We start from the raw sequence: 14784 nt of genomic DNA on the forward strand, positions 1-14784 counted from the left end.
AATGTGTGCAATTTCATGTAGAATACAACAGAAAGTAATTCATGGTTGTAGCTTTCATCAGTTTTGAAATATTTTCATATAAACCACAATAACTGCCAAAATTTCAACCTTCGGTCAACTTTAACTCGACCGAAATGGTCGAAAAACGCAATTTTAAGCTAAAACTCTTACATTCTAGTAATATTCAATCATTTACCTTTATTTTGCAATAAATTGGAAGTCTCTAGCACAATATTTTAATTTATGGTGAATTTTTGAAAAAGACTTTTTCCCTATGTCTGCGCGGTAACTCGGCCGAACATCTCAGAAATTCTTTCGTCACGTTGTCGTAATGTTTGCACCGTTTTATATTAGTCGTTACATACTCTTTTATATATGAAAATGTGCGCAATTTCATGTAGAATACAACAGAAAATAACTCATGGTTGTAGCTTTTATCAGTTTTGAAATATTTTCATATAAATTACGATAAATAGAAAAAATTCGACCTTCGGTCAACTTTAACTCGACTGAAATGGTCAAAAACTGCGATTGTAAGCTAAAACACTTACCGTCTAGTAATATTCAATCAATTAGCTTCATTTTGCAACAAACGGGAAGTCTCTAGCACAATATTTCGATTTATGGTGAATTTTTGAAAAAAAGGATTTTGACAAAGGAAAAATCTATTTCTGGGGAGAGACCTGTGTCACCTGGTGAAATAACCTTTCAGCACTTATTTCTAGGTAAAGCTATTGCTAAATATACCAGAGAAAAGCTACATGCTAAGCTGGAGTTACTACCCCCAGTGCGAGCTCCATGAAATGGAGTCGTGTATGAGAAAGGGTGAGATTGTCACAATCACAGGCCTCCGCCCTGTAAACATTCCCAATGTCAAAAGTCCCACCGAGTGAGGTGCCCGAAATTACAAACCCCGCACCACTGCGGACTGTAAACAAACCAGCGTCACCCACATTCCATGTTAGCACCCCATCCTGGAATGGTATTTTTCATCAAGGGGGAAAAAAGAATCAGGGGTGGGTCAAACACACAGGTCTCTCCCAGAAATAGATTTTCCTTTGTCAAAATCCTTTTCTGGGTTGTCCGACCTGTGTCAGCCGGTGAAATAATAACAGAGAAACCAAAATACCATCCTGAAACAATAAAAGAAACTTGTAGAGGAAAGAAATAAAACTATAAATCCACAAGAGTTTTAATTATCCAGGTAGCAAAAATATAGGTATTTAAATATAAAATATAGATACTACTTAAATCTATTCATAAGATTAAGGTGTACATAAACATAAAACTATTCATAAGACTAAGGAGTACATAAACATATAATATAGGTACTTAAATATATACTTAAGATTAAGGTGGGGGAACTATGTTCCACAAGACAAAAGAACACAAAAACGTATTTAAATTTAAACATAGTAGACAATACAAAACTATAACATGGTCAGGAGACAGGCTGTGAAGTATGCCTGACCTGGAGGTGATCGAAGGGAATAAATGAGGCAGGTAGGAGGGAGGAAAGTGACTGAGTACGAGAAAAGAATTAAACAGAGGGAGGAACGATGTTTTATGCCACTGTGGTGAACTTCAGAGCTTCTAGGGATTTCAGATAGTGGCGTTTGAAAACTAAGGAGACTTCCACCCTGTATATTTTGTAAGATCCTCGAAATTCATATAATGGAAATAGTTAGTGGAGGTGGCCACCGCCCTAATGTCATGTACTTTTGGAACTGAGTCTGGGTTTGCATGTTTAATAAAATACAAGATCTGCTGCCTGATGGCTTTCATAGAAATAGTTCCTCCCCTTCCCTTACAAACAGAGGCCCAATGAAATTATCTGTGAGGTCCTGTCTAAATAGGCTTTTAAAATAAAGACTGGGCATAAAGACAGGTCTTGTGGGAGGGGGATGACCTTCCAGGGAGACCACCTACCTCGAGGATCTTCATTCTTAGCTAGGAACTTAGGGTGAGGAGCTAGCAACACTTCACCTGATGGAAGGAAATCAATATGGTTGGGTTCTCTAGACAGGGCAGACAGCTCGAAAATTCTAGCACCTGAAGCTAAACTAATTAAAAATAAAGTCTTCCTCAATAAATTAATGAAAGAACAATTTTGATTATCCGTTTCTGAAGCTAATTTAAGAACCAGAAACCGTATGTGGGCGGGTTATTGGCCTTAAACGAGCACAGGCTTTAGGGATTGACGAAAAATAAGAATCTGTTAAGTTAATCTTAAACCCGTGTAAAAATATCTTTTTTTAAGCTGATTTGGCTGTAGTAATAGTACTTGAAGCCAGACCTTTCTCAAATAATGACCTAAAAAAGAAAATTGCTAAATTTGTGGTCATTACAGTTGCTTCAGATTCTTTTAGGAAGAGTGCTAATTTCTTTACTGCTGAGTCATATTGTCTGAGAGTGGATTCCCTTTTGTCTGATTCTAGGAACAAAGTGTTAATAGGGTCAATATTAGCATCTTTCTGAACTGCAAACTTCATGAAATCCACAAAGCCAGGGCATTCTGAATTCTTGAGGAAGCTGACACAGTCTGAGTTTGTACTATTTGCGTCAGTTTTGGGTTGGGAATTTGAAAGCACCAAAGCTTCAGCTCTAGAAGAAGTGGAAACCGGTTGCTCCTCTTCGGCCAGTTGGGAGCCACTAGGGCTATCTGACCTTTGAATGTCCTGAGCTTGTGAAGGACTTTCAGTAACAGGTTTACTGGGGGAAACAGATAGATCCTTTGCCACTTGTTCCAATCTATTGACATTGCATTTGTGGAGTGAGCTAGAGGGTCCAGGTTGGGAGCAACATAACAAGGAAGTTTGTGGTTGCATTCTGTTGCAAAGAGATCTACTTCAGACCAACTTGACTGCAAATCCATCTGAATGATGTTTTGTCCAAGGACCATTCCGACTCAGCGGAGTTGTCCTGGATAGGAATCTGCAATGACATTCGGACCCCTGCAAGATGGGTAGCAGACAGATGCCACCGGTGTTTGTTTGCTAGGGAGAACATTGCTGTCATAACCTGGTTGATCCGACTCGACTTGGAACCTCCCGTTTATACAATGTACTACTACTGCGCTGTCCAAAACCAGTCTTATATGAATCAGATTGTTTGGACGCAACTTCTTCAGGGTTAGAAAGACTGCCATAGCTTCCAGGACATTGATATGGAACTGGCGGAACATGGTGGACCAAGTCCCCTGTACCTTCTTGTGTTGAGAGTATCCTCCCCACCCGCTTAGGGAAGCGTCGGTGTGAATTACTAATGCCGGAGGAGGAAATTGAAGAGGTACTGACTCCGATAAGCTCTTGACTGTCGTCCAAGGCCGGAGTCTCTTTTTCAGAATCGGCGGAATAAGAGACACCTTGTCCCTGAACCTGACACTGGCTCGGCTCCGCCATACCCTGTTTATATCTTTCAGTTTGGATTTCAGAAGTAGATCCGTCACTGAAGCAAACTGAAGAGAACCTAAGACTCTTTCTTGGGTACGACGGGAAGCTTTCTTGTTCTTGAGGAACTGCCTGGTTGCCTTGGCTATTTCTCTCCATTTGGCCGGCGGAAGAGATAGTTTGTGTGAACACAGGTCCCACTGGATCCCTAACCATTGAAAGTGACTCTCCGGAACTAGGAGGGATTTCTCCCTGTTTATTTGAAAGCCTAGAGATTCCAGAAAGCCGATTACTATGGCTGTTGCTGTCCGGCATTCGTTGGCATTGGATGCCCAAACGATCCAATCGTCCAGGTATGTGGCTAACATGATCCCCTGAGACCGGAGTTGCTGAACTACCGTATCTGCCAGTTTGGTGAAGATTCTGGGGGCTATATTGAGACCGAATGGCATGACCCTGAACGAGTATGCTTGATTTCCCAGTCTGAACCCCAGAAAGGAGAGAACCTTCATTAATCGGGACGTGATAATAGGCGTCTGAAAGATCTATAGAGGTGGTTACGGCTCCACGGGGCAGTAGGGTCCGAACCTGCGAGATTGTAAGCATTGAAACTTATCGCATTGAATGTAAGAATTTAGACAGAGACAAATCTAGAATTACTCTTAACTGCTGTGCTGACTGGAACCTTTCTTAGGAACACTGAACAGTCTGCCTTGAAATTTCAGGTGTCTCGCTTTCTTTATTGCCCTCTTTTGTAATAGATCTTTCACAAAGTCCTTCAGAGCCTTGGACGGTGATTGATGGAACCTGACTGGGGGGGGGGGAGGAGGACCCTTGCACCAACTCCACCCCAGTCCTTTGGAGACTATGCTCTGGGCCCAGGGACTGAAGCTCCACTGGTCCCGAAAATGATACAAACTCCCGCCTACCTGAGATATCTCACTGGGCGGGAGAGGGTCTGTCTCCTCTGGAGCCTCTGCCTCCTCTTCCTCTGGAGGAGGAGCGAGGTGTTCCCCTACCTCGAAAGTATCCTCTGGCTCTAGTTCCCCTTGCATTCTGTATTGAACGAAATGCCCCCTGGCTTTCATATGAAGCGTTGAAAGCCGGGGAAGAGACATATGAAGGGGCAGCAAGAGGCTGATGGGCTGGTTGGACCAGCACATACTGAGGTTGAGGTTGGGACTGGGAGGTTGAAGGATGACCAGGGGCGGGAACCTGGACAGCCTGCAAGACAGTCTGAGTAGGAAGCCGTTTGAATTTCTTAAATTTCTTCCCGGACTTGGGGTGGGTTCCGGCGGGCTCAGACTGTTTCCTCTTGAATGATAGACCCCATCGGGAACGGAGACTTTGATTGGCCCTAGTTGCCTCAGCTAGGACCGCATCAACCTCTTCCTGGGGGAAGAGATTAGCTCCCCAGATGGAACTTTTCATAAGCCTGTTAGGCTCATGATGGATGGTGGCTGCCGAAAAGATGTGCTTTGAGCAGTTCAACCGGGCCTTGATGAAGTCATACAAGTCCTGCTGAAAACTCGCTAAGAGAGATTTCGTCAGCACCTGGAATAAAGTGTCTTCGCTGTAGACCACTGACGTTGCTTCTGCCAAAGTCAGAGAGTTTAAGGACCTGCTAAGCCTGTCCTTAGTCTCAGCTTCAGCTTTCAGGAGCGACTCCGGGATCTTAGGCAGTTGCTCACTGAACAGGTTAGAAGCGCAGTCAGGGTCAAGTCGTGTTACCGTGAAGGTGGCTGGGGCTCCTTCCCAAAACTGAGAATCTCCGGGGAAGACAAGAGAGGTGGGATCTGTCTCCCGGAGATGAGGAAGGGGCTTACCCTCCATGCAAGCTTGGCTAGTGAGGGAAGCCACTTTTGAGGTGCAAGGGGTGGGAAGAACCTCTCCCAAAGAGAACATCGTAAACACACCCTTGGCTGGGGTGAGTTTGGTGTTCTCTGCCTGCCACTCCGACAGAGTCCTTAGCAGAGGCGACTGGGCCTGGTCCCTCGGAAAGATGACAGTTTCTTTGGGGGCCTTATCGGACCGAATCCATGCCTCCTCAGTGAGTCTGGCAAAACCTGGGTAAGGAGATTCCAGACCAGGAGGGAAGAATTCGAGTTCCTCCAACCTACGGGTGCCTAGGCCCTCGATAGTAAGGGTACCCTCATGCTGGGGAGCATAAAGGATCAGGCGCCAAGGGTTCCCCTTATCAAAGGGAGGAAGGCTGGAGGTGTCCGGAACAGAGAAAGATCTGTTGGCCGCTCTGCCACGCATGAATCCAGAGATTAAGGTCCCTTGGGACTTAACCTGCTGTGACAGGGAAAGCACGGAAGCATTGGAGGATGATAACTGATTCGAGAGTTGCGACAGCTTGTTGTCAACTCTTTTGTTGAACTTCTGCATGAGAAGCTCGGCAAATGCTTCTGCATCAAAGGAAGGAGGGGGGGGAACCTCCTTACTTTGCTTGGGTCGTGCTCCCTTCCCAGAGGTAGAGGCCTTGCTTCCTCAGTAGACGTCTTCGGGGCTAGGAGCCCGTGGCGTCTTGAGGGAACCCCGAGCGGACTTTCTGGGACTTCAAGGTCTTTTTCTTTACAGATTTGGCCTTAGGGACGGTAGACCTTGCACCGTCCATAAGGCAAGAGGATTTCACGAATCCCCGGAAAGAAGAAGCAGAAGAAGAAGGAGAGCTAAACATATATTCACCTGCCTCACTTACCCCCTTACCTGCTTGGATATCCAGGTCCACGTTCATGGGCTCTAGATTCAAATTAAGAGCCGCAACATCCTCGGTGACCTCTCTGCATGCAGCCACGTCTTCTTGGGAGGGCTGAGTCATCTCCTGGATCCCAGCGATCAAAGGGGCGGCTACCTCGTCAGCAACTGACGCTGAGATCCAGGCGCCAGGGAAGAGAACACGCAAATATCCTTAGAAAATTCGTAGGGTTTCCCTGCCCCGCGTTCCTCCCGGCCGTTGGCTGACCCAGGTCTTGAGGGTCATGAGCGAAGAGTCACAAGAGCTGCGGTCAATCTGAAAGAAGGAGAAAGTCAGGTGACCAAACCTCCTAAAAAGAGAATATCTTCCAATTATCCATAAGAGACAAAATTCAAAGAAAGCATGAATCGGAAAGGAAAAAACTAACTTACCGACTCATCCAGAACCCGCTCATAAAGAGCGTAGCACACCTCACAGCCATCAGGGTGCCAGACGAGCAGGTCCCCTACGTGGACAGCGCACCCAGTGGGACCTGCAAACCTCATGTCCACTAGCTTGTTGAAGGACTGCCGGATGCACCCCTGCTCCTGACAACGCACCATCTGTAAGTGGGTACGGGTACATGAGTATGCTGATAAGGCCAGGTAGCAGTGTCTTAGGATAATAGATAATTAGGCCAGGTAGGCCAGTAAATACCGGGAGGTTAAGGGGCCTACTAGATCATGCAAGATCAAAAACAACATAAAGGGACCGCCGGAGTTAATCTGGAGCAACAGGAAGGTCCCGAAAGGACACATAAAATTAAAAAATTCAGAAATATATATATGTATGCATGCTAGTGAAAGGTCAACTATAAGTAAGAGTGGGTGTTTCCGCTTGGAGCCGGGGGAGTCCTGTTACTCTAATACAGTGACAGCGGCGGAGGTGTGGTGAGCACCGACCAACCATACACCGTACCCACCGGAGTGGTAAGCGCCGAGAACGCCCGACTACCTAGCGGAAAACACAAAATTAGCTAGTCGGGCGGAGGGTAGATACTAGGGAACCGTCAGTCTGTTCTAAATGAATAGAATAACATTTATTAAACGTCAATGGCGTGTGAATTTTACAGAAGACAGTCAGGTGGGAAACTCTAACTGGCTACATGTACACAATTTTTCCCCGAGTGACGGTCTGGGAGAACGACACCCGGGCTGGGGAAAAACAACGCACTGACGCTAGAGGGAAGGGGGAGTTGGGACAGGCCAGGAGAGGGGGACCAGTAGCAGTGACCAGGGGGTGAGTAAGCACTCCCCGGGCGCCATGAGATCCACCTTTCTCCCTCTCGATCGGACGAACATGTCCAACGATAATGAGAGGAGAGAGAATGGGGAACCCTCAAAGGCCAAATGAGCAAAGAAAGGTAAAATGAATGGTGAACAGGAGTGTGGGAGCACCCCCGGTCACCAAACAAGACCTCGACAGGGTGCCGACCGGGTAAGGTTGGAAACCCAGTACCGAGAGGACAAAACCAATCAATGCAGAGGAAGGGGATGTAGGCTATAGCGTAAGGAACAGGGTAAAGCTCATCAAGCCTGGGTAAGTTAACAAAGTATATGAAAGCGAACCAAGGGGAGAGAGCAAGGAGGGGGGGAAAGTAGGTAGGAGAGGGGTATATACATGAAGTTGGAAGTTAACCATGAAAGTGTGGATCGGACGAGGGTAGGCTACAAGATACCCTCGCTATTCCAGCTTAACCTTACTAGGACTCAACAGTCCAAAACGGAAAGGCGAAACAGGGAGAGGGAAAACGCAGGCCCAACACCTCTAACCATAACACCACCCGAAGGGAAGCTCCAACCATGAGGCCCTCCTACACACCTAAACCTCCGTTCCGAGGAAGGGAACAGAACGCCATAGCCTAACTCCTAGGCTAACCTAACACAGCCGGCTGGCTGAAGGAGGTAGCCCAGGTATCTACCAGACTAGCCTATAAAGTTAACCTAACCTAGGCATAAATAAAATAATTCAATAATTCAAATAATCATAAAGACACATGTAGAAGGGAGGACCAAACCCAACGCAATAAGAGCACGGAGGGAAAATGGCCGACCTTCAACATTAAAAACAAAGGACATAATCCGTAAATATCAAAGACATCCGTGCGCTAGGCCTAAAATAAACCTAATAAGCATAACTGTACCATCTCAAATAATATACCCAAACGCTGGAGGAAGTGAGGGTCCAAAATACAACACATATAAGAATTGATAAAGAGCGGATAGGCCCGAGGGGGAAAAACCCATAGCCTAAACGACAAGGACCCGAACTTCCCCAGAGAAGGGTAACAAAACAATAAATAATAATGCCCAATGGAATATAGGATAAGCAAAAGGCACAAAACATAAGAAAATGAAGGGGAGCGAAGACATAAAAATCCAGTCACTAAGAGACTGAAGGTCATATGAGGCCGGGAGAAGGTGGACTAGGCGGGTGTTATAAATCCCCTAATTATTAAATTAGAGGGAAATAAGGAGCCTCAACCGCCTAAAATAAAATACAGAGATGGTACTCAACTTAGGTGATGAAGAATCCTGTGAGGATGCCATTGGATCAAGAAAAAGGCCACAAAAGAGCGGACACAAAAAAGACGAACAAAGCGTGCGTGCTAAAAATGGAATGTGGGTGACGCTGGTTTGTTTACAGTCCAGGAGTGGTGCGGGGTTTGTAACGACACCTCACTCGGTGGGACTTTTGACATTGGGAATGTTTACAGGGCGGAGGCCTGTGATTGTGACAATCTCACCCTTTCTCATACACGACTCCATTTCATGGAGCTCGCACTGGGGGTAGTAACTCCAGCTAGCATTTAGCTTTTCTCTGGTATATTTAGCAATAGCTTTACCTAGAAATAAGTGATGAAAGGTTATTTCACCAGCTGACACAGGTCGGACAACCCAGAAAAACATTTTTTTACGTCCGCGCGTTACGGATTCATGCATCATATTGTGATAATATTTTCTCTGTGTTGCTTTGATCGTTTTACAATTTGTTCTATACCAAAATCATCGCAATTTTAGTGTACAATACAAAGAAAAAAATAATCCGTTAGCTTTAACCGTTTTGCTCATAGCGCGATTTGTATAAAATTATATATGAAAATTTTTTTTTTTAAAAACTTGCTGTCATATATTTCATTATTTATATATGATAATGATATTTTTTTTTTCATTTCTGATGGTTGCATACTAAACTTCAGGCAATGACAAAAAAAGCCAAAAATGAACTCTTAATCTTAAAAACTAAGCGTGCTGTGATTTTTAAAAAACTTTTTTCCGCTTGGCGCTAACTCGCTTAACTCCCGAACGCCGGCATACGGGAGACGTTTTTGTAAATAGAGGTCGGTGTTTAAGGGTTAATATACTGAAATTTTTTATGAATTATTACGGAGACAGAGAGAGAGAGAGAGAATTACGTAAGAAACCTTTGACCCCCTAATCAGCAACATTCCCCTTTCTTGTCGTGTTAAATTGACATGTCTGACAGCTTTGCCTTCAAGCTTCTTCACAAAAGATGAGGGAAAGATATTTGTTTGTTTAAAACACATATCACATACAAATTCTGTAATTACAGTTATATTATTATTATTATTTAACCTTATTAATATTTGAAAATTAGTAATTATTATTAGGTAAAAAATTTAATTATCATACAAAACAAATAAACATATACATATACCATAAAAATTCTCTCATCTCAGTAAAAGAGAGAGAGAGAAATTATTATTTTTATTATTAAATGTTATATTTAATTTAATTTACACATTAAAGCTTGAAAAGTTATAAATTACATAAAAAATGAAACAAACACTTTTGCAGGGTTTCTCAGTACAGTATTCGCAAATGTTCGCGTGTTTGTGAAAAACTCGTGTATGACAATTAGTTAGGTTCCAATGAAAAGTTTGCGTTTGCGAATTCGCACAAGTTCAGGGTATTACTGTAATCTATTTAAGTAAGATAATACAGTTTAACCATTTTAAAGCACAAATAAACTGCACTTTTTTCATAGTAGAAACTGATTTTATCAATAGATTTAATACAGAACTATCTACATGAAATATCTGAGCTGGGACATGTTAAATATAATGCTAAAAAAGCTTTATTTAGCATCGTCATCATTATAATTTAGTCTGACGATAGAAATTAATAACTTTTTTCATAAGGCTTGCCTAAAGGACTTGTTGCTTAATGACCTCATATGAGAGTACCACTATGTTGAAAGCTTGCATGGCAAATTGTTGATGATACTAAAAGTTCACTGCAACACCCTTTGGCTCCAGCTGCATTGCCCTCTTCCTCTGACTTTTCATTTGCTCCCTTCAGCCCACTCCTACAGTACTTGGCTGTCTACCTAATTTTCCCTACCGTGGGAAGTGAAAATTGAAGGAAGTTAAAAAAAAGTTTGACAGCTAGGAGGGAAGAGACCAAAAGGAAATGGTAAAAGTATAAGGCAGAAAGTAATACCCCTGGGGTTGACGGGAGACTGTAAATAACCTTCACTGTCATCTATACTGTACCAAGAAAGTCACACAGTATGTGGTACTCCAGCTATATGGATTGCAGCTGATAAGACAGTACTGTACTGCATTGTCCCTTTACGTGGTTAAAAAATGCTAATATGCAATACAAAAATAAAATAGTCTGCGGTACTTACAGGAAGTAAATATCCAAAATATTTTCCACTGTCTTCATGATACACTGTGTTTATGTTTATATTTCATAAAAACCATCAAAAATACAAAACCTGTATCCAACCTACCATCAGTTTCTTGGCTAAATTCGGGTCCAAGAATTTGTGTGACAGTCTGGTTATTACGACAAACAGTAAGAAATTCTAATAAATATTCTGACAAGAGACATGGAGGTGAAGCTGCTGTCACTAAACGAGCTTTCCAAATTGGTGCAGAGCCAGGATCTAAATCACTGTAAACATCACTGTCAACCAGTACATCTTCACTAACACATGGCCAAGTAGCTGATAGGTGCAATTCACTGTAAAGAGAGATCAAAATTAAAATATGACAAATTATCTTGAAATTTCCAGTTACTCATAGAAGGAGAAACGAACTGCAGAGATTCAGTATAAGGAACATGTATTTACAATAAGCAATTATCTGTAAGTTCTACTACATCTGCAAGTTTTATTTCTAATGGTCAACATAAGCAGCAGTTTATGCCACTACAGTATAGCAAAATCCACGGCTCTTTGCAGCTAAGCCCTGCCCACTGCATGCCAGTGATTGGCTAGCTTTCAAAAGAGGAATGACATCACACTATTTAACAGTCCATATGATTACCACTATGGATTTGACTCCATCTGGTAATGTTGAGTTCCATGCACGAATGATGACACCATAGATTTGAGTTCCCGGAATTGTGAAGTATGCAATTGATATCTCCTTTGAAAGATATATCAAGGTGTATATCATTACGAGGATCTGGGATCATTATGTCTATGCATCTTTTTTTTTTTTATTATGATCATGTGCAGCCTAAATACACAAGCATCTTGTTTTTTTTTTTAAATGGTGTTTGCCTACATAAGCAGTTCCACATAGACCACATTAATTGAAATGAAGCATACACTTATGCAGCCAGTTCCGATATTAGGGAATTATTTCATCATAACATCAAATTCTTACATTTTGAGGCAATGGCAGAGCATAGGCTTATATGTTAATTTCTTATATTTTGAGGCTGAGGCAATGACAGGGCATAGGCCTACATGTCAATTTCTTATATTTTGAGGCAATGACAGGGCATGCGCCTATACGTCAATTTCTTATATTTTGAGGCAATGACAGGATGTAGGCCTATGTGTTAATTTCTTATATTTTGAGGTAATGACAGGGCACAGACCTACATATCAAATATCACAATTTTTTTAAAGTAAACTGTATTTTTCCTAACTATACAAACCCGAGGTCCTTTACATTAGGAATTACTTTCAGCACAGCTAGAAACAGCCGTTGAACTTTCAAACAAGGTGGTTAGGCAGTTAACTACTGTCTGGGAGGCAGAAGTACCGCCTGCAAGGATGCAAACATTCCAATTTGGCTTTCGGCCCAAGTTTCAGACTGATGGGTGGTATGAGGTGGGCATGAAATGTAATGTAAAGGACCTTGGGTTTGTATAGTTAGGAAAAATACAGTTTACTTTAAAAAATTGTGATTTGTTCCAACACGATATACAAACCGTTGGTCCTTTACGTTAGGGAGACTCACTGGTTGGAGGGAGGAATCTGAGTGAGTCTCTATGAACTGACTGGAGTTCACCACACCTTGTCTTCCCTTCCTGGTCGATAGAGCAAGGAAGGGAAAACTGCCACTGACAAAATGATTGGGCTGTAAAAAATGCGAGATCAATTGTCAGACTTCTGGGTCCCTTTGCATGAAAGAGGAAGCATCAGTTCATGCAAAGTAGGCTAGGAAGAACTTGGAATCGGTGACATTAAGGCAATCACAAGCATTGGGTTTATCTTATTGTCATGGTCTCCTTCCCCACTTTGCAAGAGGAAGGAGTGGGGTTGCTTCTATAAACCTGAGCGGAAATAGAACAGAAGCCCCCACTGAGTGCTTACCTGCATCGACCGCCAGATCCAGCATGTAACGGCACATCTGCTCCCTGCCCGTAGGAAGAGAGCTGAGATGGGGAGAAGGAAGAGAGGCCAGTCACTCTACATTCATTCTCCCAATCACCACCAACATCTGTCCTATTAGAGGAGCCGGGTAAGCTACACAACTTGTTGAGCAGCTACCATAAGACCAACAGAAAAAGTGTCCAAGGACTTGTGAGCAACATCCCGAAGGTAGAAGGAAGTGAAGGTGGTCTGTTGGGACCATACACCTGCCTTCAACACCTGAAGAACCGACATGTTCTTCCGGAATGCGAGGGACGGACCAATGAGGAGGACTTCGTGAGCTCTTGGACGAAGCATACCGGTGTCATCTTCTCCAGTAGCAGAATACACTCTCCTTATCATCTCATGAAGCCAGAAAGAGATCATGTTCATGAACACTTCTTTCTTGGTTGAGCTAGTACTAATGAAGATTCGTCGACACTCAGGCAGGAGACGTCGAGTCCTCTTCAGATAGCGCCGCAGCACTCTAACAGGACACATTAGCATCTTGTCTGGTTCATTACCTACAAAGTCCTCTAGGGAGGGGATCAAGAAAGACTTGAACAGAGCGCCAGGAACCGAAGGATTCTGAGTCTTCGCCTTGAAATCCGGGACGAAATCGAGTGTAGCTGATCCCCATCCCCTCGAGTGTTTAACATCAAAGGAAAGTCCGTGAAGTTCACCAACTCTCTTCGCTGATGCCAGGGCCAGCAAGAAGACAGTCTTGAGGGTCAGATCCCTATCTGATGACTCTCGTACAGGCTCATACAGTGCATGAGTCAGGGTCCTTAGAATGAGCGTCACATCCCACGCAGGGGGCCTGAGATCCCTGGTTGGGCAAGACCTTTCGAAGCTTCTCATCAGTAGGGCACAGTAGCCTTTTACAGCTGAAACGGAGAGAAGCCTCTCTCAGCAAAGGAAAACGAGGAAGTCTACGACCTACTGAACAGTAGCTCCAACCGGAGAGATACCCCGTCCATGACACCAACCACAGAAGATGGACCACTTTCCCTGGTATACCGCTGTGGAGGATCGTCTGAAGTACCCAGCCATCTCCGATGCTGCGTGACATGAAAAGCCTCTCTCTCACAGGAGATGTTGTATAACCTCCAGCCGTGAAGACACCGGGACTGCACTGCCTGGTGATGCTGCTCTATGCGGGGTTGACACAGCAGGTTGGGTGGGGATCTCTCTCAGCGCCTCAGAAAGGAGGGCTAACAGGTTGGGATACCAAACAGGCTGCAGCCATTTGGGTGCCACCAGAATCATTCTGAGATTCTGAGTGATCATCGCCTGGTTGATCACTCTGCAAATCAGACAGAATGGAGGAAAGGCGTAGACATCGAGGTTGACCCACAGGTTTTGGAACGCGTCCTCCGCAGCGGCCCATGGGTCCGGCACAACAGAACAGAAGACCTGGAGTTTTCTGTTGTGTTGGGTGGCAAACAGATTGATGACTGGACACCCCCACAGGTCGAACAACATTTCCATGACTTCCGAATGAAGGGACCATTCAGTTCCAATCACCTGATTCTGGCAGCTGAGCTTGTCTGCCACGACATTCCTCTTTCCTGGAATGTACCTGGCTGACAGCTCTATCGAGTGAGCCAGGACCCACTTGTGCACCTGCGTCGTCAACTGGTGGAGCGGGAGGAATACTAGACACCCCCTGCTTGTTGACTTATGCCACTACTGTGGTATTGGCACTCACCAGTACCATGGAGTGTCCCATCACTCAATCACGGGACTCTTGGAGAGCCAGGAAGGCTGACTTGCGTTCCAGGATGATGTGAAGGTGCTTGTCGTCTTGGTGCCACACTCCTGAAGTCAGCAACTCCTCCAGGTGTGCGCCCTATCCCTCGGTCGATGCATCTGAGAACAGCAGCATGTCTGGAGGGGGAGTATGTAGGGATACTCCTATCAAGAGGTTCCTGTCATCCATCCACCAGCGGAGGTCCTCTCTCACCTCCTCGGAAAGAGGGATGAGAAAGGACTGGGACTAATACTCCCTCGCATTCGTGGGAGATACGTACCACA

General features: G+C 44.2%; 1 protein-coding gene across 1 annotated transcript in view; it reads right to left on the reverse strand.

The window, feature by feature from the left end:
- Rab3GAP1 (RAB3 GTPase activating protein subunit 1) overlaps nt 1–14784 on the reverse strand; it is a 123271-nt gene that overhangs the window by 65852 nt on the left and 42635 nt on the right. The window contains exon 7 of the mRNA XM_067112147.1: nt 10888–11120. Within this exon, the coding sequence (XP_066968248.1) occupies nt 10888–11120 (233 nt within the window). The remainder of the gene's footprint in view (nt 1–10887; nt 11121–14784) is intronic.

Source organism: Macrobrachium rosenbergii, chromosome 12, assembly GCF_040412425.1.
Source record: "Macrobrachium rosenbergii isolate ZJJX-2024 chromosome 12, ASM4041242v1, whole genome shotgun sequence".
Lineage (NCBI taxonomy): Eukaryota > Metazoa > Arthropoda > Malacostraca > Decapoda > Palaemonidae > Macrobrachium > Macrobrachium rosenbergii.